The following is a 26,579-nucleotide window of genomic DNA, read 5'->3' on the forward strand; positions in this document are numbered from 1 at the left end:
ATCGAGAATTCCCCAATAACCACAGGACAGTGGCCCAGAGGCCAAAAACAAAAGCCTTGAAAAGGGAGAGGGCATGAGGAAAGGAAGCAGGGGGCAGCCTGCCCCTCCCTGCAGGATAACTTGGTGTGCAAATCCAAGAAGCCTCCCAGTCTCAGCCAGTCCAAGGTCCAATGGGTCATGGCAGCCTGACCCTGAGTCTCTTGTCCTTAAGAAAGGGCCTTCCTCAACCAAACTAGCCTAGGGGACACAATATGTACCAAGTGTCTGAGGAAAGTACATAGAAAAGTGTGGCTTCACAGTGTATGAGAAATGCAAGTAAAGAATGAGCATTTGAGGAAAACGATCTTTTGGCTGCCAGACTGTGTTTCTTTGATTGCATGAGACTAGGTCATGTCGGTGGAGTATAATGAATATTGTGCAAAAATAATTAGGAAACAATGCAGTGCTAAACTGAACAGTAAATGTTCGCAGCACAACAGACATTCAGAGAACGGGCTGATGAGAGTCGGCTGGTGTGGGGAGAGGGCCAACTTCACGGGCTCGGAGGACTGATTAGACTTGGCCGGGCAGAGAAGGGCAGCAGGGTGCACAGCAGAAGGGAAAACAGCTTCGGCAAACAAAGGAAGCACCCATTGTTGACAATCTCCAACTGTTATTAAGGGAAAACAAAACATTTGTCTTTTCTTTTGCATCTTTGTTCTTTCTTCAGCCACAGAGGCAGGATCCCTTTCTGGGACACCTCAGCGTTGACTGAAACCTGCCTTAATTGCTCTAGTTTAGGAAGTGTGCATTCACCCCTCTTTCTATTGCAGCCTTGCTGTGGTTGACGTCCACATGTGACTTCACTTTTAAATGTCACTCTACTGTTCCTTATCCAGGTCATTCTTTGAAGGACCTTAGGTCACAAATCCAGCCAGGCTGGGAACTTAGTTGATCCTGATTATTTATGCACATTTGCCACGTACTCCTTCAAGAGGTACGTCAGCTCACTGTTCCCTAGTCATCTGCATTCTAGTTGGACTAGTGGAAAGGTTGTCTTTTCTCCCTTATTTGGTATTTATTTCTACCTGTACAAGTCAGTGGGGAGAATGGGCCTGCAGACTGTGCTAGATAGGAAGAGAAGGCATTTCTTATCTTCTTAAAACATTACACTAGGATCATCTTGTTGGGACATGCAGTCATAGCATATCATGATCTTGGCAGAAATGTGGATGTCAGCTCCGCCCCTCTACCCGATTTTTTCTCCAGGGAGTTTCATTAACAGTATATGTGGAATCTATTTCTTGACTTGGTTTCTTCCCCTTCCTTCCTTCCCTCTAAAAAATCAGTTTGAGGTATAATCTATATACAATAAAATTCACAAATTGTAACTGTTCTATGTGCTGAATTTTGTCTGCTATCTAGAGTCCCACAATCAGGCCAGCAGTCCCACAATCATACTATAGAAGGGTTTCCCGCAGTCAGCTCCCTCCTCCGAGCCCTGCCCTCTGCACACTTGGTCCCTTTCTTCAGTCTGAAGAGGGATGTGAGCATAGACATATGAATGTCCCCAAGGGCTTCTTGTTCTTAATCTACAGTAATTGCACTTTTCTGATCATTTCCTACCAGGTATCCTGAAGAATCAGGAATCATTAAAATCCATCTCCCCTTTGCCCACTTACTAGGAGCCATCAACTGGACTCACTATCTTTGTTGACTTGCTCCATGCATATCAAATACATATTTACTCCATATTGCCAAAGATATGGCACTATCATTGATATCTTTTCAGAGGCTGAATGACAGAAGTCTGAGCTTAAAGAGAAAGAAATGCACAGTTGAAACTAAATGTACATAGTAATCTCTAGCTCCTTTTCTTCCTATTACCTTTGGCTAGACAGACTTTGATAAGGTTTTGTGTCTGAAAGGTTGTTACACTTATTCTATTAACCTATGGAGTAAGAAGAGATAAGTAGTAACGAACGAGGTTCAGAAGAGTATGGGGGATAGGCAATGGCATTGTAGATATGGTGGGTGAACAAAATGCAATATAAACCACTTTTTGAACATGGGTCAAGAATAGTGCCAGGTTCTGGGATACCACACCAGCATAAGATGTGGGTCTTGCCCTTAAAGAGCTCACAAGTCCAATATGGGAGGCAGCCAGGTATTCAGGCAGTGACAATATCATGGGATACACACAAGCACTGTTTGCTATGGGAGCATACACATAAAGCAGGGAGCCTATTCTTTGGTCAGGAAGCCACCTGGAGATGGTGATCTGAGACCAGGATTGAAAAACGTTCAGCATATAAAACCTGGGAATTTGTTTCTCAGGGTTGTTCACGGTAATAAGTCATTCATGAAGTAGAAATGAAAGAATATTTAAAATTAAGTGGTGTCCTTCAGAAGCATTCAAGAAGTGAGGAAAATTAAAAATGCAATGTGAATCAGATCATATGCAAATCTGAAGTGATTCAATTGAGAGAGAGAGAGAGAGAGAGAGAACGTGCCACACCATGGAACAGACACCTGGCAGGAGCTGAAAGCCCAAGCCAGCACTCCCGCTGCCTTCCCAAGGAGGGTTATGTTGCCCGTACCCAAGCATGAGGTGGCAATTATGTCGAGCAGAAAGTGGGAGACCACGGTTCCTGATCCAGCTCTGGAGAACTCAGTTTACTCACCAATAAAGTCAAGAGATGGAGCTGAATTATCTCTCTAGTGCTCTAACCTCTAGAATTTGCTGGTTTGTTGTTCTCCTGGCAGGTGTTTCTAGCTTTGTCATTAGGTATGAAGATGTTAAGATGTTACTTGAGGGACTCAAATAGATGGGACAATGATGGCTGTATCTGCCCTGGACCTCTTCAAAGGAAAACAACAGCAGGCTATTCCTCCTCAGTAGCTATGGCTTTTTCTGTGTGTAGAGAATTCAAATGAAAGTAACCCTGCCACCCTGGCTGAAATGACTCGGCCAGAGCCAAAGACACCCACGTAGGTGTATGTAAGAACTACAGCATGACACTAATACTCGGGGTGAAACACTGCCCGTACGAGTGACCCAATCAGAGCTCCTAGTGGTGGTGTGAACATGAGACAGGAAAGAAAAAATGGGTCACTGCAGTTGCTTTGTAGTCAGTATGGCAATGAGTCATCTTGAAGCACATCACAGTCTGCTGAACACGACAGTTTTAGAAGCACGGAATGACTCTAAGTTGCTGAGTATGATCCCAGGGTTCTCGATTACCACCTGTATTCTTAAATAAGCCCTCATCACCTAAAGTAGTCTGGGTGTCTTTTGTCTTTTCTAACTATGAACACCTCAAGGACAGGCAGGAGGTGCTCCAACTGAATCGTGCTCATGCGTAAAGACAGATGAGGGAGAGACAGCATTCTGCTGAAAGAATATGTGCTTCTAGAAGACCTGGTTGTGTAATAAGGTATTAGTAAGTTGACGCTGCAAAAATATATATATTTTCTATTTGGTTTGCAATTAAGATGAAGAAACAAATTGGGAAAGTTGGCTTTATGACTTAATTGATGATATGGGCATCGTGACTGACAAGAGCTCTGAAGGGTCTGAGATTTTACCCTGCCTGCAGCTGACATGTTAACCCGTCAGTTTTGCGGATGTTGGCAGAAGACACGAGGATCCTGGCTGAGACAAGGCAACTGTGGCATTCACGGTGTCAGCATTTGCATCTGGTTCTCAAGTCCCAGTTCCCACAGGGTGTAAAAGGGTTGAGACTCATGCACGCAGTGGCTTGCACTACCGGAGAAGAACTTTGAGCATAGGGCCCTTCCATCTTCTATAATTGTGTTAAGTTTGCCTGATATACACGAGACCTGTGTCCTTACCTCTGGAGGGAGATACCACCTCTTGTCATTCAAGGATGTTTGTATAGCAAACATTCTTGCAAATACAACATCCTTGAAAAGGGTGTGTCTATACTATACAGACAAGCAGAAACAGACTCAGAGAATACTCTCCCGAACTTGGAGAGTATAAAATATAAAAGTATATTTCATGCTGTAAGGGTAAACATTGTTTAGTGAAGTTTTCCTTTGTTATGCCTACACGTAAAATTTTTTTTGTTATCTTTTATTGGCAAAAATTTGAGAAACACTTGCTAAGATATTACTAAATATATTGAGTTTTTATATTCTGGGCAAAATGGCGTGGCTTACACAATACCCGAATCTGTGCACCAGCGTATGTATTATGTCGGAGCCCTTCTATAACATACGGTGACCCTTGAACAACCCCCTTGCAGTCAAAAATCCACATTTGACTCTCCAAAAACTTTTCTTTTTTTAGATTTTATTTATTTTTAGAGACAGGGTAAGGGAGGGAGAAAGAGGGAGAAAGAAACATCAATGCACGGCTGCCTCTCACGTGCCCCCTACTGGGGACCTGGCCCACAACCCAGGCATGTGCCCTGACTGGGAATCAAACCAGTGATCCTTTGCTTTGCAGGCCAGTGCTCAATCCACTGAGCCACACCAGCCAGGGCTCCAAAATTTTTCTAATAGCCTACTGTTGACTGAAAGCCTTACTGATAGCATAAGACAGTAGATTAATATATATTTTGTATGTTATAATTATTATATACTTAATTTTTATAATAAAGTAAGCTAGAGAAAAGAAAATATTATTAAGAAAACAATACGATTCATCTGCCAGGTTTTTAATTGTCACAAATCCCCCCCCAAATTCCCAATAGATGTGTTGAAAAAATCCACATATAAATGAACACACACAGTTCAAACGCATGCTGTTTAAGGGTCAACTGTAAATTATGAACATTATTGCATAGACGACATACTCTACTCATGGTTGATGAATCCATTCAAATGTTATTCTTTGAAGACTAGAAAATTTTAGATACTATGCTATATTTTTTTTAACCTAATGGAGTTTTAAGAAGATAATTTTAACTTGGGTTTAAGGTAGATAGTGTTCAAAATGTGTAATATGAATTCATACCATTTAGAGAATAAAAAGTGGAAAATTTTACATTATTGACTGAATTAATTGATGCTTTGTCAAGCATTGAATGGAATAAAAAGCACACACAAAAATTAACAAATATTTGACATCTTCATGGCTGCAATGCAAATATTTATTTCAGCCAACTTACACGTTTGTGAAACAAATGTTTTGAACACACAAAATAAATGTTGGGTCTTTAATGTATTTGTTAAGTTCAATATTTTTAAAAACCCTTTATATCATAGACAAAATTTTGTTAAAACTAGTTTTGAAAGTCCAGTTCAATAAGCATTTACTGAGTTTGCATATGAAAAAGGATCTGAGTTATGTCAGAGGATATAAAGACATGTAAAATACCTCTCTGAGTTCAAGTTAGTCATATAGCTCGGAGTGACCATAATTTCAAAGGGTGAAAATTATATGTAGTTTTCTATTGTATGTGCCTATGACATTGCCTCTATTTAATAAGTATTCACTATTCTTGTTGCTAAGACCAGGGCCACAGTAAAACTTTATAATGCTAAAGTAATTATTTATATTAATTGAAAAAAATTACCCATTTAGTTGAATATTTCTAAATCTTGGGGGAAAATAATTTTAAGAATGAATGTAGATCATATATTAGAAATAGAACATCCACAATCTTAACATATGAAAGCCACTGTCCCCCAAATTGTATGTGCTGCCAAAGATACAACTATAATGACAGAACCAAATACCATATGACTGGTCTATTAAAATATAGAATTATTGTGTTTATAGGATTAACTCATTTAAGCGAAGGTTATAAATACTACTCTTCTTGGAAGTTGGTATTTAAACATGAAGAAATGCCATCAGTTCATTGAATCTTTAATTAATTATATTGTCTCCCTAAAGCACTTGGAGAAACAAGTACAAGGAAACTAACTGGCAGATTCTCTCTCTCTCTCTCTCTCTCTCTCTCTCTCTCTCTCTCACACACACACACACACACACACACACAGTTCTCCAAGGTAAAGTTTGGGGTTAGGAGTTATTCAGATAAACCAAAATATCCTCATCATTTACGATGTTAATAATTCCATTAATGGGTACTATTATTTCACATATAATGGAGAGTGTAAGGAAAGATGGTATTTGTAGAAAGGTAGCAAAACCCATTTAGGAGAGGCCCTTTGTTGGGTGCAATCAGGACTAGAGTGGGTCAGTTAATTGAAAGAACACAATTAATATGGGAAATTATAGAAAACCTAGACATCTTAAACATGTAAAAGATGTCCATATATTATCATTTGACTTAGTATAAGCCAAGGACCTTTGTCTGAGCATATTCACTACTTGCAGTTCATTTTTTCCCCATAAACACTGTCTATTTTCAGAACATTTCATCACCTCACAAAGAAGCTCTGGGTGAATTAGCAGTCACTTCCCATCCCCCCACCCACCAGCCCCTTGCAGCCACTAATCTACTTTGTTCTCTGTGGATTGACTTATTCTGGATGTTAATATAAGTGGAATTATTCAATATGTGACATTAAAAATTTTTTATTCCCATTCTCCATACTCCTACTTGACAATCATCAACTGGTTTGCTATATCTATGGGTCTGTATCTGTTTTGTTTTATTCATTTATTTTGTTTTTCTAGCTTCCATTTAGTAAGTGAGATTATATGGTATTTGTCCTTCTCTGTCTCTTTTTTTTTTCACTTAGTATAATGACCTCAAGGTCCACTCATGTTGTCACAAATAGCAAGATTTCATTCTTTTTTATGGCTGAATAATATTCCATTGTATATATACTACACCTTCTTTATCTTTTTATTCATTCATCTATTTCAACCATATAAGTAATACATCATTTAGGATGACCAGCTTGAGTTGTTTCAAGTCAAGCAATTTGCTTTCAGCATCGGTTTGAACTTTTGATTCTTTTTCTTCACAATCAGCAAAAACGTTTGCTCCAAACCTAATTTGATGGCAATTTTTGTTTTTAGCAACTCGCCTTTATCAAGTCATCTAAAGCTTCCAGCTTTATATTTATACTCATATTTGGTTGTTTTACATAATATTTAACTTATATGTATTTATAATAATAACCACAATGGCAAAATGAAGTTGAAATAAAACTAACTCAAAAAGTATATAAAGTTTGACTAGTGACACTGAAAAGGGGCAGGTGTTCCGAGAGCACCTGACCTTACTAGGCGTGAGAACCCAAATGGTGGGGGCAGTGTCTGGCAAGCCAGCTCAGTGGAAGGTAGTTAAAGAAGTTTCTACTGTATGTCAATTTCTGTTGCTATCAGTATTTACACAGAAGAAATATTAGGTTGTCCTCATCTCTTTCAACAACTAGAGAAAAGATTATTTTTGAAAGACCAGTTTGCTTCAATTCGCGAACCACACATTCACAAATTATTTTACTTTTACTTTCATATAATTTTCATGAGTATAAATACATTTTTGAAGGTTCTAAGAACTTGTTGCTGAAAAAGCAAATTTCTTCCAAATTCCTATGGAGATTTTAACACAATATCACTGTCCCACATGTAATTAATTAAACTTTTTCTTCTTGATATGAAATTGTTAATAATCCTCACCCAAGGACATGCTTGTTGATCCTAGAGAGAGGGGAAGGGAGGGAGAGAGAGGAGGAAAAACATCAATGGGAGAGAGAAACATCCATCTGTTGCCCTCATATGCTCCTGACCACAAACCAAATCTGCAAGCCAGGCATGTGTCCTGACCAGCAGTTGAACCTGAGACCTTCAGTTTACAGGATGATGCTCCAACCAACTGAGCCACACCAACCAGGGCTACATGCTACCTTTTATCAATTATTATCTGAGTACTAGAGTACCTCTTAAAACTATGATCTTAAAACTCACTCTCATTCTTCTCATATGCCTTGGCATTTTCTCCCTCAATTCTTAAATCCCGTTATTGTAGTGTTAATGCTCCAGAGTTTTAGTATCTCTCTAGTTGTCTCACTGATGTTTTGTATAGCGTCACAGTGACCAAGGCTGAAGATTTCTTCCTAATAGCCTTGGAAAACAATATTCAGTTTAGTTTTACAAACCTCAGCCAGGTTTTTCAATGATGCTTCTTGTATTTTCATAAATACTCCCCAACTCATACGTTTCGTAGGTCTCATAGTGTGGTTTCAGGTGGTTCTTTTGAACTTATGCCTTTATATTTCAACCCTTAATCCTTATATTTATCCTTGGATTTAGTGACTTTCACTTCCAGATTCCTTCTTAAAGGAGCTTTGTTTAATTTTGAAGATGCTCCCAAAGCCGAGAAGGACAGTACCAGTTTCCTAAGATCTGGTGCTGCCAGCATTCCAGTGAGTGTTCATTCATTTGTATTTGTACTGGATTTTGTGCTGTGATTATTTTTAAGCTGTTTACAGATTTCTGGCAGGGAAACCAAGCAATCAATAGTCTTTGTTTATTATATCTGTATAACCATGTGTTTATTTATCTGTATAACCATATGCAAATTCTACAGATGCCCTGAATTCTAAGGAAGTGGTAAAGGTCAGGCTGTCTCTAATGACTTGCTTAGCAATAGAAGTTCAGAATCCATTCTGTATACTTGCAGGTTTGAAGGTCGTTAATATTAAAACCCACTTACAACCAGTGACTTTTGGCTGTTAACAGTAAAATAGGCTGCATTTTAAGTTCATTTTATATAAATATTCTAACATTTTGGAATGATACTGCACCTCTTAACATTCACTTTTAAGATGGAAGATAAACTTATCAATACTAATTATAATATGAGTTAAAATTTAAGTATGTACTATTCTTGCTAAGATCAGTGGCATAGTAGAAGGGAGTCATTTCTATTAAATGTTTCTGTAAGTACATTTAGAAAACCTATGTTGACTCAAAGATTATCTATTCTAGGTTGAATGAACATCCTGGGACAACCTTGATATTAAATGTTCTTGCTCAGGCAATTCCTCTCCTTCCTCAACCTCTAGGAGGAAGTATAAGTATCGTTGGATGCGAAAAGAGGCTGCAGTGTTTTTTCATTATGAAAGCCCAGCATCAGGGCATGTTTTTCAGCTATATAAAGCAGTGATTTTCACCTGGTGTGCCCCAGACCACTGGTGGCCTGCAAATATTTTTAAAACATGCAGTACTTGAGTAGTCAGGGGCACTGACCTCTTTTCCCTTCGACTGTCAAATTAAAAAAAAAAAAAGACAACAGCCAACAAATGATAGCCGTTCGAGGTGAATGAATCAAAATTATACTTTTGGGGAGATCAGATCGGCAAAAAATACATTTTTTGGTGTGCCACACAATGCAAAAGGTTAAAAATCACTGACATAGAGGATGGTTTATACTGTCAGGTGGAGGTAACTCGTGATATCTATGCATACCGATATAAATGCATATGAATTTAGATTACGACAAGCGATGCCAACAGAATAAAGAAGTAAAATTCCTCCAGTCACGTCTCACCTCCTGTTCTGCCTGCAAGAGCACAGAGGCGATTTAAAAAGGCAAGCGCTGAAGAAAAAAGCTTACAGATCTCTCTTAAAATGACTTATTTCCCTTCGTTCTTCAACAGTCAAGGTTGTCAACATGGCTTTATTTCAGCCATACATTAGCTTTCAAAGGTAGATTACATTTTCACAAGGCACTCATTATCCTTTCCTGCGTGGAAAGTAGCTTCGCCACATCCAGAAGTGATTCGAAAACCGAAATACCGCGGGACCCCGACGAAAACAGGCAGCCAGTCCAACACCTATACGAGCACGTAGCCGTCCGCCCCGCCCCAAGGGAGGAGTCTCTCTCGCCCCGCCCCTTACTCTCACCCCGCCCCCATGCGTAACCCGGATACACACCCACGCTACCCTTTCACCTCCCGGCAGTTGGCTAACGTGGACTGGAGACCCGCTGGTCTGCTGTGGAGTCGGGGCTGTGCCGCCCAGGGGAGTTGGGCGCGCGGGACTGCGAAGGTGTGCTTCGCGGCGCGGCTCATCTGCTCCCGGAAGGAGCTATGGAGCGTGCGGGCGCCGGGGAGCGGGCGCCGGTGTAGTTTGCACGGCGCCTGGTCCGGGAGCGCGGCGGCGGCGGCGTGCGCGGAGAGGCCTCTGAAGGCCGCCGTCCGGAGCGCCCAGCCTCTGGCGCCATGGCCCCCATGGGCATCCGCCTGTCCCCACTGGGGGTGGCCGTGTTCTGCCTGCTGGGGCTCGGCGTCCTTTACCACCTCTATTCGGGCTTCCTGGCCGGCCGCTTCAGTCTCTTCGGCCTGGGCAGCGAGCCTGGCGGTGGCGCGGCGGGACCCGTGGCCGCGGCCGACGGCGGCACCGTGGACCTGCGCGAGATGCTGGCCGTGTCCGTGCTGGCTGCCGTCCGCGGTGGCGACGAAGTGAGGCGCGTCCGCGAAAGCAACGTCCTCGAGGAGAAGTCCAAGGGGAAGACGCGCGAGGGAGCCGACGACAAGATGACCAGTGGGGACGTACTGTCCAACCGCAAGATGTACTACCTACTCAAGACCGCCTTCCCTAACGTGCAGGTGGGTGCCGCGAGCGCGGGGCGCCCCGGCCTGGGATCACGGGAGCCTTGGAACGTGGCTCATCACGGAGACTTCCCAACCGCCCCAGGTCTCGGGGTTCTGGCTCCCATTTTACAGATTTGGATGGATATTGAGTCGCCGAACTTTAGGTGTTGAAGGTCACACAGACGGTTAGTTGGAAGAGCTAGGTGAGATTGCAGGCAGTCTGAACCAGGGCCCATGTCCCCTGGTCCCTGCTGGAGTGTGTGAGTTGCATATGCTCCTGGGATCATGAGCTTTGGGTTTGGGAAAGCTTTCACAATAAAATGCTAAGGTTAAGCTCTTCTGTAAAATGAAAGGGATTGTACTAGAACCCACAAAGTCCTCCGGCCTTCATTGATTTAATTACTGGGACGTTCGTGACTGCACGATTCAGTTGGCTCAGTTGGCTCCTGGTGTACCAGGAGCCAACTGAAGGCCAGCAACTGGAGGCGTTGCTGCCTGGCCTGTCTGTGGGGTGGATGCTTATGAATTAACTGTAGTTGTAATTATAAGGAACCTCTTAATAGCACATATTTGGGGGCCCTTCAAGGAAGTGTTTGAAAGTGTATTGCTCAGCAACTTCATTTCAATCGTCTATCCGTTATTTCCCCATAAAATGAAAATTGAAAAATACTTGCCTTTGGGTAGATTTCTGGTGAGGAATTGATATTTTCTTAGGGAAATTCAGACATTTTAACTACTCCGAAGAAAAATTGTTCCAGTGGATTTAATTAATTAGATAAACTGAAATCTAACTCTGGCCTTCTTTGGAAGATATTTGACCTTAATACTGTTCTTGCGTGAGTTAGGAGAGCATTGTCATTGTAGAATTATATATCATGAGTAACCCTTCTTCTGGTCTGTCTTATTATTCCTGTGTGGTTTTTTTCCTTCCTCTTTCTCTCTCTCTCTCTCTCTTTTTTTTGCAGTGGCAAGGAGTATTGAATTTCATATTATTAGCTGCTGAATACCAGATGTAGTTGATACAAGAATTCTCAAACAAAACACACATTTTCACTTTTCTTTTGCCCTACCCTGATTTATCAAGACTAATAATGTGTTTGCATCTCTCCTCCAAAATACAGCATTCTTCCCTAGATTTTTTGAATAAACAAGAGTTTCAAAGAGGTTGATGTATAATAGTTGTAACAGGAACAATAGTAACAATTTATTGAGTGTATTCCAGGTACCCAAATACTGGCCACACAGGACTTTATTTGATCCTCACAGCAACTTCATAAGTAAATTTTATTTATGCCCACTCTACAGATGGGAAGTCTGATGCTCATGACACTTTACTGCACAGTTTATATCAACTCTCTACTCTTCATTCCAGCTTGATATAGGAGGCTATTTAAAGAGGGGATGGGAGGGTAAAAGAGAGGGAGAGAAACATCAATGTGTGGTTGCCTCTCACGTGGCCTCCTCCTGGGGACCTGGCCCACAACCCAGGCATGTGCCCTGACTGGGAATGTAATCATCGACCCTTTGATTTGCAGCCGGCCCTCAACCTACTGAGCTACACCAGCCAGTGTGTATAGGAGGCTATTTAAAACAGAACTTGTAGTATGGTTTCCTAGGGAAAAAGTGAAATCAATAGTAGTGAAATATAGCAAGCGGAGTTGAAGTTAAGGTAAAGATAAAAATATTCTTATATTGAAATCGTAAATCTGGTTGTTGATGTGTGTTCACATGCAAACACCACCCCACTCTTCCTCTGCCAAAGCTTTTGTCTTGGGTAATTATCACAGGATTCTGACTTTGTTTGCTTTCTCACTTATTAGCAAACACTAAGGGAATAGCTGACAAGGGTAGTGAGCTGCTTTTCATGAAACATTAAAGCTAAGCTTTCGGAATTGTAGATGTTGAAGTCTCTGCCTTTTATAACTTTTTGTGTTCCCGGGGTGGTTTGAACATTTGCATGTACATCTTCAGTGTGCATGTTGGATGGTGATGGAGGGAATAGCGGAGGTTGTGTTCATTTATACAACAGCAATAGGCATATAGGATAGTGTCATGTTGAACTGCCCCTCTTTTGTCACTAGGTTGTTAGACTAGAGGCCAAATGTTACAGCCATGTAAATAGAGACTTAGTCACAGATTCTTTTTTTTAAGGTTTTATTTATTTATTTTAGGTTTTATTTATTTATTTTTAGAGAGAGTGGAAGGGAAGGAGAAAGGGAGGGAGAGAAACATCAATGTGTGATTGCTTCTTGCACACCCCCACCTGGGGACCTGGCCCACAACCCAGGTGTGTGTCCTAACTGGAAATCAAACCAGTGACCCATTGGTTTGCAGGCCGGCGCTCAATCCACTGAGCCACACCAGCCAGGGCAGTCATAGATTCTTTTCTTCACTCCTTTCCCTCCACACCCAGAAGTACAGTCTAAAATGTCTGGTTGTTTTTGAAGCCTCGCCTGAAATTTTTGGTAAGGAACTTAAATTGAATCCTATTCAGTGTATTTCCTTATGGAAAATTATCATCAAGAAACCACAGCTACTCTCTTCTTTTATAATGGTGCCCTGTGCAAATGGAAAGAGGTCTCTTTTTTCTCCCACGACTTCCTTGAGTAAGGTGCTCGAAGCTTTCCATTTAATGTTCCCCTCTCCGAAAAACGATATACCAGGTGTCACTCTAGAGCACTAAACTGGGACGGTTTTGCCCCCAGAGGACATTTGGCAGTGTCTGGTGGTTTTGGGTTGTCATAACTGGGGGTTAGAATGCTGTTGGTATCTAGTAGGTAAAGGGTAAACAACCCACAATGCACATAAAGACCCACATAACAAGAAATTATCTGGCTTAATTTTTCAACTGGTGCCATTATTGAGAAGCCCTACTCTAGAGAAGTTAATGTTGTTTAGGAAGCTCAAGTTTGGCCTAGGATACCTGGATTTCCTTTTGTTTTCAACTTCTCATGTTAGGGAGCTTGGGAGAGTCCTCAGTGCAGCAGTGCTCTTTTTAAACATACTAGCTATGCTTGATTTCACTCTATGACAATAATGGTAACTGCAGCATTGGTATGACCTGTATCTCTCATCCTCGTGGATAATGATGAAAATGAAGGCTGACAATAGTTTCTTAGAGTGGATTTGCAGGCAAACACAACAAACTTAGTTATAGTTTTGATTTAAAGAAAAGGGAATTCTCTGTTTGAGGGGCTCTTGTCCTCGACTTGATCAGAATTCTGACAGTGACTTAAAGATAAAGCATAGTATTCCAGGCTGGTAGGAGCAGCTGGTGTATGTGACTTCCTTGACTTTAGGATGGGAGTACTTACTGGGAGAGCTTGATTTCTAATACAGTGCAGAGAACACTTGCTTGACATCTTGTCCAGTCTCCAGCCTAGGTGATTCTGACCAGTCATTTATCTTCTTTGAGTATACAGTTTCCTCTTCTTTAAAGTTGAGATAACTAGTAATGTGATAATCAATGCAGAGATAAGCATTGCAGGCAGAGGGAAAAAGTCCCAAATTATATGGGGCAAGCCTGTTTGAGGTGGTACTGTAGTATGAATTTACTACAATAGTAGTAAGGTTCTGCAGTATTAGCCTGATGAGTCTGAATCAGAAGCACATGAAGAAATTAGGTAGGTATACCAGAGCTATAGCATACGCCAAGCTTAAAGAAGTTTGGACCTGATCTTTAGTTTAATCCTAGAGTACTACAAGATTTACCTGACTTTTATTTCAATAATAAAAGTCATGTAAAGTGTGCCTACAAGTGTGCCATACTTTGTAATAGGCTGTGTGAGACATGAGCCCTAGAACTTGGGCAGTGGGAAAATTATACTCAGCTTGTTTCAATAGCTAACATTTATTTAGTCCTTAGTAAGTGGCAAGCACTTAATTAAGTTTCTTATTGCCACTGTTAATTTATTCTTGACAAAAACAGGAGGTGAGTACTGTTGCCTCCATTTTGCAGATAAATTGAGGCTTGGAGATGCTAAATAATTTGTGAAAGGATATACAGATAGAAAACAATCTTAGGTTAATAGAGATTTACTTAATCTGAGAATCATCTCAGGTCTGTCTAATTCTATATAGAAGGTACGATAAAAGGTATAACTAAAGTATACTCTTAAACGACAGTTTTTTGAAGGATTGGAAGGACTCAGAGTAGATGCTTGGAGAATAGTTTAGAGGCTTTTTCAAGTGAGAGATGATACACTGAATTGGAGTTATCATTGTAGAGAAGTTAGATGTGGAAGGATATGAGACAATGTCCAGGGATGTGTCAAAAATGACTCCTCTATTTCTGACTTTCACAACTGGTGTTTGGCTGATGTTGAAAGAGAGTGAGGGATGACGTGGCAAGCACCAGGGGGCAGATTAAGAGTGCTGGGTTAAGTTAGAGATGCCTTTGGTATGTTCAAGGGGACATGTTAAGGATATAGTTGAATATATATGGGTCTGAAGCTCCTGAGATTTCTGAATTAGAAATACAAATTTGTAGGTCATCAGTGTTGTGATACTAGTTGAAACCAGTTGTGGACAGGATTGCTTAATGAAAGGATGTTGTGTGAACGTGGAAGATGACCTATGATTAAGGATAAAAAAGACTGAAAGGAATCACTTAAGAATAATAGCAGCCAACTTTTATTAAATACTTACTCTGTGTTAAGCACTGTACTGTTTTACTTTTTGATTTCATTGACTCATCCAAAGAACCCTGTAGGGAGATATATTTGTCACCCAGTTTTAGCAGTGGGTTATTGCAGCTCAGAAAGATCAGGTGACTATCCTAGGTAAGTCACATACCCAGTAAATTGAGGAGCAAGAGTTCTGGTGATAGAACACATACTCTTAATAATGGTTCTATATGTGGGTGGGTCACTGGTGAACTTTGTGAGAACTTGCTTAGTGGTTTGATGGTAAGGAAGCAAAATTGAAAAAGATACCAGGAAGGAAAAGAAGGCAGTAAGTCTTTCAAAAATTGTATTCCTAAGGAACTTGGCTGGGGTATTATGTAGGGTTAAAATAAGGTTCAATGGACTTTTTTATTTTTTTTTTGGTATGTTTGTTTTTAAGATGTGACACACTAGAGCCTGTTTAATTATTTATAAGGCTATATTTGAGAGGTAGTAGTTGATAGTAAAGGCTTCTGAAAAGGTAAAAGGATAAGACAAGTAGAGCAATGTTTATCCATTTTGGAAATAGTTTTTGAATGCCTATAGTGTGATAGGTACAGTGTAAAGCATTATATCCAAAGTTTATTAGGATCTAGTGATTCTATGGAGAAATGCAGTAAATGGTACCTTCTTAAGGTATTAACCAAAACCCTCTTTAACCCCAAAGTAACTGAACTGTCCTATAAATAGCATTAATTGTGTTTTGGAATATTGATTTTCTTATTCTTCAATTCCCTGTTGAGGGCTGGTACAGATAGGCAGTAGTGATGAGGGAGGGAGAGTAGATTGAGTGGAAAAGGTTACGGAGAAGAAATGAAACTACATTAGTGAAGAGTAATGTTGTCAGTCAAGAAGTATTTATTTAGCATGTATTGTTAAGGCACTGGTTTAGGCAGTGGAGATGGGGCTACCACAGTAATGAAGGGAAAACTGTGTCTTTGAACTCACAGATCTTATGTTCTAGTTAGTCAAGGTAAATAACATGTAAATAAATGAGTTGACTTCATACTCATGAGGGCTTTGAAAAAATAAAAATAAGAACATGTGGGAAGATCCTGCCTTGGCCATGGGTAGTCAAGGTAGGCCACTCTGCAGCACTGTCTATCATTTCAGCTGAGAGCTGACTGATAAGAAGCAGATCATCATGCAGAGATTTGATAAAAAAGCATTACCGTATTTTACCCCGTACAGTGTGCTCCCGTGTATAATGCACTTCCCATTTTTAACCCAAACATTCAGGGGAAAAAATCTTTCATTTTAATTTTTTAATTATTTATTTATTTATATTTAAATACTTTTTTGTATTATAAAGGAATTTTAGCATTTATTTTTTAACATATTATGGTACAAGAAATTTATGTAACAAATAATTACACAACACAAGAACAGATATAAGATATTTCAAGTACTACCCACGTATAATGCACATCCTTATATTTCCGGGCAAAAATTTGGGTAGAAAGTGCACATTATACATGGCGAAGTATGGTATATGACCAAAAGAGTACAAGTACGAAGGCCCTGAGGTCAAGGGACCAGAAGACAAGTACATCTGGAATATAGTAAATAAGGTTGCAAATAGAGAAAGGTTGCTGGGGCCAGATCATCCAGGACTTGCCTTGTAGATGATAGTAAGCACCTTGGATTTTATCCCTATGTAATGAGCAATCATTGGGAGGTTTTAAGTAGGGAGTCATATAATCTCATTTAGGAAGATAGTGGGTTACTGGGTTGAGAGGGGAAGCTCCATAAAAGCAGTTATTTTTGTCTGTTTTGTTCATTATTATGGCCCAGTAACCAAAGCTGTTCAGAATATGTAGTCGTTAAATAGTTGTTGAATGAATGAATGAATCAATCAATCAATCAGAGAATGCACTAGGAGGCAAGAGCAATCAAGGGCTATTACAGGAATCCAAGTAAGGGATAGATGGTGGTTTAAACTAGAATCTTCTTAGTATACTAGCACATAGTTTATTCTATGGTTTTTGCACAGTGATACTCTTACATTTATTTATCTGAGTAGCCTAACATTGTCATTAAAAAAGTGTGGGCTCTAAAACCAAAATACTTTAGAGTGATGTCTGCAAGATGGCAGAAGAGGAGTTCTCTACTGTTATGCCCTCACAGAAAATAGATTTGGGCTGTTACCCAAAGGTTACTCAAGAGAACCTTTCTGGGAGTCTGAGGGTCAAGTTACAGCACACCACTGGAGCAAAAAAAAAAAAAAAGATGTATTAATGTTTTTAATATATTTGTTTGATCATGTTTTTGAAAATCTTGAGTACACTTACTGTCAGGTAATTTATTTCTGTTGTCAGTATAAGTGGTTTTCTTTTTTTATGTTAAATGTTTTAAATATTTGTTGCCGATGTTCATTGATAATTTTTGACCTTATATCTAGCAACTTGCCTACATTTTGTTCTATAATTTATCCGTAAGTTCTTCTGAATTTTTCTAATGATCAGATGTCAATTGCGTATTTTGCTTCTTCCTTCCTAATCTTTGTACCTCTCCCCATGCCCTTGCCCTTCTTTAGCTTTCCACAAGCTAAGACCCTGCCCATTGTTAATAGTGATTATGATGGAGGACAGCTGACTCTGTGTCATTACTGCAGGGCCCTTCATCGCCTGGTTTCCATTACTCTCTGACCTCAGACCTCGTCTCTGGCTCCTTTCTTAGCTCACTTGCTCTAGCCATGCTTGCCTCCTTAATTTTTATTTCATGGGATGGAGTGTGCATCCTTTAGATGCCTACTATGCTCATTCTTTTAAATCTTTGCTTTAATACCACCTTTTCAGTGTTGCCTTTCTTAGCTACCCTGTCTTTTAAAAACAAACCAACTTCACTGCAGCATATTTTACATATCATATCATTTGCCCACTTCAAATGTCCAGTTCAATAGTTTTTTGTGAATTTGCTGAGTTGTGCAACCATTGTCCCTAGTCAGTTTCAGAAATTTTTTATCAACCTAATAATATCTCTGTTTCTGTTTATGCTGATGGCTGTTCTACGCCCTGCACCAGGTAACCACAAATCTACTGTCTCCATAGATCTCCCTGTTCTAGACTTTTTACGTAAATGGAATCATCCAGTATGCAGTCTTTTGTGTCTGTTTTTTTCACTTTTTTTTGGGGGGGGGGTCATCCATGCTATAGGGTGAATCACTACTTCATTTCTTTTCATGGCTAGTTAATATTCCATTGTTGATCCATCCATCAGTTGATAGACATTTGGTACTTTCCAATTTGGAGCCATTATGAATAATTCTAGCAACCCTATCTTAAAGTAAAACCCTCTGCTCTCCTACAACACAATTCCTGTTCTGCCCTACTTTCTTTTCTCCAGCTTACAACATGGTTTGCTTACTTATCTTTTGTATTGTTAATCTTCTTCACTAGAATCTAAGCTCCACAGAGATTTTTTTCTCACATTGATCACCGTTGTACTTAGTGACTTAGCACTGTGTCTAGCATATAGTAAGCAATCAGTAAACATTTGCTAAATTAATAAAGGAACAAGCGAATGGGTGAATGGGATATTCACTATACACTCTACTAAAAATATTTCATGAAAGACATGGAAGCTGAATAACATGGTATTAAACAATAAATGGTTCAACAGCAAGATCAAGGAAGAAGTCAAAAGGTATGTTGAAACAAGTGAAAATGAGAAGACAACAATCCAAAATCAGTGGGACACAGGAAAACAATCGTAAGAGGGAAATTCATAGCATTACAGGCCTATCTCAAAAAACAAGAAAAGGGTCAAATAAACAATCTAACTTTACACTTAAAGGTACTTGAAAAAGAACAACAAACAAAGCCCAAAATGAGTAGAAGGAAGGAAATAATAAAGAGTAGAAATAAACAAAAGAGTCTAAAACACCATATAAAATAAAAGTGAATGCAAGACTGGTTCTTTGAAAAGATAAACAAGATGGACACACCTTTAACCAGACTCATCAAGAAACAAAGAGAGAGGACCCAAATAAATAAACTCAGAAATGAAAGAGGAAAAATAACAACTAATGCTAAAGAACTACAAATGATAGTAAGAAAATATTATGAACTATATGCCAACAAACTGGACAACCTGGATGAAGTGGAAAAATTCCTAGAAACATACAAGCTTCCAAAACTAAATCAGGAAGAATCAGAGAATCTGAATAGACAGATTACACCTAGTAAAATTGAAGTGGTAATCAAAAAAAGTGCAACAAACAAAAGCCCTGGACAGATGGCTACATAGATGAATTTTACCAAACATTCCAGGAAGAGCTAAGACCTCTCCTCAAACTACTTCAAAAATTCAAGAGGAAGGAATGTTCCAAGCTCATTTTACAAGGCCAGCATTATCCTAACTCCAAAACCATATAAAGACACTACAAAAAAAGAAAATTATAGGCCAATATCCCTGATGAACATAGATGTTAAAATCCTCAACAAAATATTAGCAAACTGAGTATAGCAATGCATAAAGATCATACACCATGATCAGCTGGGATTTATTCCAGGAATGCAAGGTTTGTACAACATTAACAAATCAATAAACGTAATTCACCATATAAATAAAATGAAGGATAAAAACCACATGATCAGCCCTGACTGGTGTGGCTCAGTGGATTGGACACCAGCTTTTGAACCAAAGCATCAATCGTTTGATTCCCAGTCAGAGCACATGCCTGGGTTGTGGGCCAGGTCCCCAGTAAGTGGCACGTGAGATGCAACCACACATTGGTGTTTCCATCTCTTTTTCCCTCCTTTCCCCTCTCTAAAAATAAATACATAAAGCTCTAAAAACAAAACATGATCACATGAATAGGTGCAGAAAAAGCATTTGATAAAATCCAGCACCCATTTATGATAAAAACTCTCAGCAAAGTGAAATTAGAGGGAACATATCTAAACATAATAAAGGCTGTATATGACAAACCACTGCCAGTATCATACTCAGTGGGCAGAAACTACAAGTGTCCCCCTTAAGATCGGGAACAAGACAGGGATGTCCACTTTCACCTCTGTTATTCACCACAGTACTGGAAGTCCTAGCTGTAGCAATCAGACAAGAAGAAGTTAAAGGCATTCAGATTGGAAAGAAAGAAGTAAAACTGTCTTATTGGCAGATGACATAATACTGTATATAGGGAACCTGCAAAGATTCTACCAAGAAACCACTAGAACTGGTAAATGAATTCGGCAAAGTAGCAGGATGCAAAATTAATACCCAGAAATCAGTTGTATTCGTACATGCCTATAAAAGAAAACAATCCCATTCACAATTGCTTCAGAAAGAATAAAATACCTAGGAATAACCTAACCAAGGATGTGAAAGACCTGTACTTGGAAAGTTACAAGACATTGAAGAAAGAAATTGAGGAAGGTACAAATAAGTGGAAACACATACTGTATTCATGGATAGGAAGAATTAATACCATTAAAATGTCCATACTACCGAAAGCAATCTATAGATTCAGTGCAATTCCTATCAACATTCCAATGACATATTTCACAGAACTAGAATAAATATTTCAAAAATTTGTATGGAACCACAAAAGGCCCCCCATAGCAACAGAGATTCTGAGAAAGAAGAACAAAATTGGAGGAATCACACTACCTAATATCAAACTATACTATAAGGCCAAAGTAATCAAAATAGCATGGTACTGTCATAAAACAGACACATAGCTCAATGGAACAGAGTAGAGAACCCAAAAGTAATCCTACACCTTTATAGGCAGTTAATATTTGACACAGGAAACAAGCACATACAATGGGCTAAAGATAGTTTATTCAATAAATGGTGTTGGGAAAATTGGACAGCTGCTTGAAGAAAAATGAAACTAGACCACCTTTTTACACCACACACAAGAATAAATTTAAAAGGGATCAAAGACTAAATGATAGACCTGATACCATAAAAATCGTAGAAGAAAATATAGGCAGCAAAATGTTGGACATTGCTCATAGCATTATTTTATCAGCTATATCTCCCCAGGTAGGGGAAACAAAAGAAAAAATAAATGGGACTACAGTAAACTAAAAAGTTTTTGCACAGCAAAGGAAATCATCAAAATAAAAAGACAACCTACAGAATGGAAGAACATAGTTGCCAAAACATCTGATAAAGGGTTAATATCCAGAATTTATAAAGAACTCCACAAAACTCAACACCAAAAAAAACGAACAACCCAATTAAAAATGGGCAAAGGACTTAAATAGACACTACTCCAAAGAGGACATACAGATGCTCCATAGACATATGAAAAGATGCTCAATGTCATTAATCATCAGAAAAATGCAAATTCAGACTACAATGAGATACTATCTCACACCTGTCAGAGTAGCAGTGATCAATAAATCAACAAACAACAAGTGCTGACAAGGATGTGGAGAAAAGGGAACCCTTTTACACTATTGGTAGGAACACAGATTGATGCAGCAACTGTGGAAAGCAATATGGAAATACCTCAAAAAATTAAAAATGGATCTGCCTTTCGACCCAGCAATCCCACTTCTGGCAATATATCTGAAGGAACTCAAAACACTAATTCGAAAGAACATAAACACCCCTATGTTCATCGCGATATTATTTACAATCACCAAGATACAGAAGCAGCCTACATGTCCATCAATAGTTGAGCAGATAAAACAACTATGGGACATTCACACCATGGAATACTACTCAGCCATAAAAAGAAAATTTCACTCTTTCTGACAGTATGGAGGGACATGGAGAACATTATGCTAAGTGAAATAAGCTAGTTGAGAAAGACAAATACCATATGGTTCCACTCATATGTGGAATCTAATGAACACACTGAACAAAACAAGCAAAATAGAGACAGACTCATAGATGGAGAGCAGGATGACAGCTCTGGGGGAAGGTTAGCGGGTGGAGGGATTGGGCAAAAAGGAAAAGGACTCATGGGCATGGACAGCGTGGTAACTGCTGGGGGGGCGGAGGGTGTAAGGGGACCAAATGGTAATGGAAGAAATACAATAAAAATTTTAAAAATGCAATACAAATATTTCATGAGTTAAGTGGCTTGGTGTTTCAGGAATATTACTATTTTTAACTTCTTCGTTGACAATTTGAGATATTTCAGGGGGCTTTCCAGAGATTGCTGACAGTTGTGGGTTTTCACCCTGTGTAACTTTTTGTTCACATAGTGCCAGGTGTTATCACTCTGACACTGCACTGTGGGGCCTAGGCATGGCATCACATCTAGTACATATGCACTGATGTGCTCTGGAAAGGGAGCTTGTCGGAAAGCACAGTGCCCTGCTTGTTTCTTTGAGGCTCCTTTATATTTCTTTATATTTGGGTGCTTTGTCTTGCTTAGACAAGCTAAGCTTGAATATTTGACTGGGAAGTCCTCGAATACAAGATGTTGATGGAATTTCTTTTACAATATACTTTTATTTTGTAATGAAATGCCTTAAAATAAACAAAAATATTGTTGTACCTACTTTTCATTTATGTGATTTTGTCTGAAATGTTTTTCTCTTTTGTGGTTTCTCAGGTAGAGATTTTTTTTCTTTAAAAATGTTTTAACTGTCATGTATTTTTGATACAGATAAATACAGAGGAACACGTGGATGCAACTGATCAGGAAGTTATCGTATGGGATCATAAAATTCCTGAGGACATCCTGAAGGAAATAGCCACACCTAAAGAGGTACCAGCAGAAAGTGTTACCGTCTGGATCGACCCACTTGATGCTACACAGGAGTATACAGGTAATTTTAAAATGAAAATTGGTCTTAAGCTTTAGATTGCCATTACATCCCAGAGAAGTAGGATGAGGGCAGGTGGTATATAATGGTGGTAGATATTTTATCAATCTCAGACAACTTTTCCATTAGGTTTTAAGACAGAGAGCTGGATTAATGCAGTGTTGTATGAACCATTTGCGCTGTATTCTCAATGTACCCTCCCACCCAATGTGTTTATGCCATACTCATAATGGTGATATTGGCTCATTATGTCCCTGATTCTTCAGTAAAAGGAAGTTGTAGCAGTTACAACAAAATGGTCTCTGTTTGACACCTATTTATTGAGGTGTTTATATATCGAGGTATGTGTTAATGAGATATTTATTTGTATAGTCAAAATACAGTATTTATCTGTGATAGTGGGAATTTTGATTTTAGTGCATATACATCTATCATTGGAATTCAAAATAGTAAACTCTAGTCACCCAGAAAACACATAATTAGCAAAACAGAGAATTACCACCCTGCCCTTTATAATCATTCTTTTTACCTAGTCTCAGTTCAGATTTCAGTTTTGCGGATCCTGTCCCATGCCTTGTTTCTTACCCAGATGTACCTAATTCTTGCCTTTTCTCTGTTCTCTTGATATACATATAAAATTAGTTGCTTGTATATTTGTCTCCCTTCTAGATGGTAAGTTCTCTGAAACTAGGAACTTCTGCTTTGTCATCTTGGTATTCTAGTTCTTAAGCCCTGAACTTGACCCTTAATAGACACTCAAGGAAACTAACTGGAGAACAGGGTTGTTCCATCTGATAGAACACTAGGTTGTCTATCTAGTAGTAACTGAAATTATAAAACAATATTTTATTGGAGTAGATAATAGAAATAGAGAATGTTGAGGGGTTTGTTCACAAAAAGTTTTTCCTGAACTGAGATTGGCCTGATCATATAATAGTGACAATATTTAGTGAGTTAATCCCTTGTGCAGAGACTACTCTAAGTACTTGATTTTTTAAATTTAATAGTAAAATTAAAAATTATTTTAATATTTAAAAGTGGGTACTTAATTAGTGTCTGTATTTTACAAATGAAGAAACTGAATGTAAATAATTTGCCCAAAGGAATGCAGCTAGTAAAATGGTAGGCTAGGATAATAACGCAGGTACTTTGATTAGAAAACCAAAACTCAGCTACTTCCTTAAACTGATTCTCATTGCTAGACTCTGTTGGCTTGAGGGGATTGTTGGCTATGAAAGACATTTTATAAAATGTACATATATTTTTAATGAAATAAAGTATAACATCATATCTTGAATTTACATATGTTACTTTTACGGTTGTGTTTGTTGTTTATTTCTCATAGAGGATCTTCGAAAGTATGTCACTACTATGGTTTGTGTGGCTGTAAATGGTAAACCTGTCCTAGGAGTAATACATAAGCCATTTTCTGAATATACAGGTAAGAAATATGTTAGAGCAAGAGTTACTGTTATTAAATCTTTTGTCTATAGAACTATCCTGTCAGAATAATTACTGTAGGTCAGTAGTTATGAGAGTTATTCCCTTACCCTGCCTCATCTCTTCACTGGATGTAGTGAGGATTTTATTGTTGGCACTCAGGCTACATGAGAGCAGGGCTTTCCAAACTTCCTTTAGAGGATAGCAACTGTTTAATGAAGACGAGAAATTCTTAGTGCATCGAGAAACACCACTGGTATGTACTCCCCAGCAGCTCTCCGTTTCTGTCATATTGTTGCTGGGAATAAGGTCCAGGTCTCTTAAACATTGGATTCTGTGTAGATTTGGGGGTCCAACGTGAACTGGCCTTAGCAAAATCTGTTGTTATGTCAGGAAATGAGCTTGATCTTGTGGTGGTTAAGGGCATATTAAGGTCATTAAGAGCAAAGACAACCTCAGATTAAAAGTGGGTGGTGCCACTGTGAAAGTGTCAAAAATCAGGCTAATCCCTTTGTAGCCCTGGATGTCCCCCAGCACTCCTGCAGACCCTTGCTTCCTCACCTTCTGAATGCAGTCCTATTTGTTAGCCTCCTGTACGTGGCAGCTCAGATCCTTGATGACTGTGTAGGAGTGAGAGTATGGACAAGCGTGCCAAAGAACTTCTCGTTTAGTTTAGGAGTGACCTTGCCCAAAGCCTTACCCCAATGCACTTGGTATCACTGCAGCCATTATGCTGTAGTTTGCCTGTCTAGAGAGGCTAGTCATGATCTTCTGCGTAGCAGTGATAGCGTGGACCGCGGTCACAAGTCCACAGTGATACCAGGAGTTGTCATAGTGGAGAAGTGGAGGGAAATAATTACTGTTGTAAGCAATATTGCTAATAGTCTGAAGGGAATTGTTATGCTTTTCATTGGTAACTCCCTAAGTCCCTTCAAAACCATGGGGCAAGGATCGCGCTCTTTTGGCTCCACTATTCTCCAACATGATAAGGTTCTTGATGGTGACACTATTCTCTTTGCCAGTATTGTAAGTAGCCCTAATAATCAGGCGTAGTGGGTTAAATAATGTCCCCATCAAATTCATGTCACCCTGTAGTATTAGTTTCCTGGGACTGCCACAAAAAACAAACAAAAAATGCAAAAAACCCACACAAATTGTGTGTCGTTAAACAAATTTGCCTTTCCCAGTGTTGGAGGCTAGAAATTCAAAATCAAGAAGTTGGCAGAGCCGTGCTTTCTGAAACCCGTAGGGGAGAATCCTTCCACGTTTTTCTCTTAGCTTCTAATAGTTTGCCGACAGTCAATCCATGGTGTTCCTTGCCTTGTAAACACATCGTCTCTGCCTCCCTCATGGCATTCTCCCGGTGTCTCTGTGACTCTCTCTCTTCTCTCCTTGTAAAGGCACCAGTCGTGTTGGATTAAGAACCTTGCCTACTCCAGCATGACCTCATCTTAACTAATCTTAACTAATTACATTTGCAGGGACCTTGTTTCCAAGTAAGGTCAGTTTCTGCAGTGCTGGAGGTTAGGACTTCAACGTATCTTTTGAGGGAGCAAAATTTAGCCCGTAACAATGTGGACTTCAGAATGTGACCTTATTTGGAAATAAGATCTTTGCGGATGTAATTAAGGTAAATACCAGGATGAGATCATCCTGGGTTAAGGTCAGCTCTTAAACCAATGAAAGTATCCTTGTGAGAAAGAGACTACATAGGCACACAGGGGATAAGTGGTGTGAAGGTAAAGAGATTGGAGTGATGCAAATAAGCCAGTGAACACCAGGAGTGCCAGCAGTCACCAGAAGCTAGAAGAGAAGCTGTAAATGGATTCTCCCTTAGACCAGTCAAGGAACCAACCCTGCCAACATCTTGATTTATGACCTCTGTCCTCAATCAAAACTATGAGAAAGTAAATCTCTCCTACTGTAAGCATGAAGTTTGTGGTAATTTGTTACAGCAGCTCTAGGAAGCCAATACCCAGGCATCCCTACGATTCTGTCATTTACTCCAGCTTCTCTTTTGTGTCTCAGTGGTGTGGCTGACACTGCATAAAAAGACTGTGAAGTGGAGAGAAATAGAGACAAGGTTAAGTTTTGGTTACTCTACATTTATTTGCTGTGCAGAATAACCTTGTATCCCTAATTCTGTTTGTTTTGAGGCTAAATATGTGACCATTGACTCTGCATTTCAAAACCACATCCTCTTGTGGTATCGGACATTTTATCTCATTTATATAATTCAAATAGTTTTTAATGTTGACAGTTTGATGAACAC

General features: G+C 39.3%; 1 protein-coding gene and 1 pseudogene across 1 annotated transcript in view; one reads left to right on the forward strand and one right to left on the reverse strand.

The window, feature by feature from the left end:
- LOC123477833 (S1 RNA-binding domain-containing protein 1-like) overlaps positions 1-9,945 on the reverse strand; it is a 93,797-nt pseudogene extending 83,852 nt beyond the window's left edge.
- The window catches only part of BPNT2 (3'(2'), 5'-bisphosphate nucleotidase 2), a 33,388-nt gene continuing 16,626 nt past the window's right edge, over positions 9,818-26,579 (forward strand). Inside the window, exons 1-3 of the mRNA XM_045181512.3 lie at positions 9,818-10,482; positions 22,708-22,870; positions 24,213-24,308. Coding sequence (XP_045037447.1) covers positions 10,096-10,482; positions 22,708-22,870; positions 24,213-24,308 — 646 coding nt within the window. The 5' untranslated portion in view covers positions 9,818-10,095. The remainder of the gene's footprint in view (positions 10,483-22,707; positions 22,871-24,212; positions 24,309-26,579) is intronic.

This window comes from Desmodus rotundus, chromosome 8, assembly GCF_022682495.2.
Source record: "Desmodus rotundus isolate HL8 chromosome 8, HLdesRot8A.1, whole genome shotgun sequence".
NCBI classification, from domain to species: Eukaryota; Metazoa; Chordata; class Mammalia; order Chiroptera; family Phyllostomidae; genus Desmodus; species Desmodus rotundus.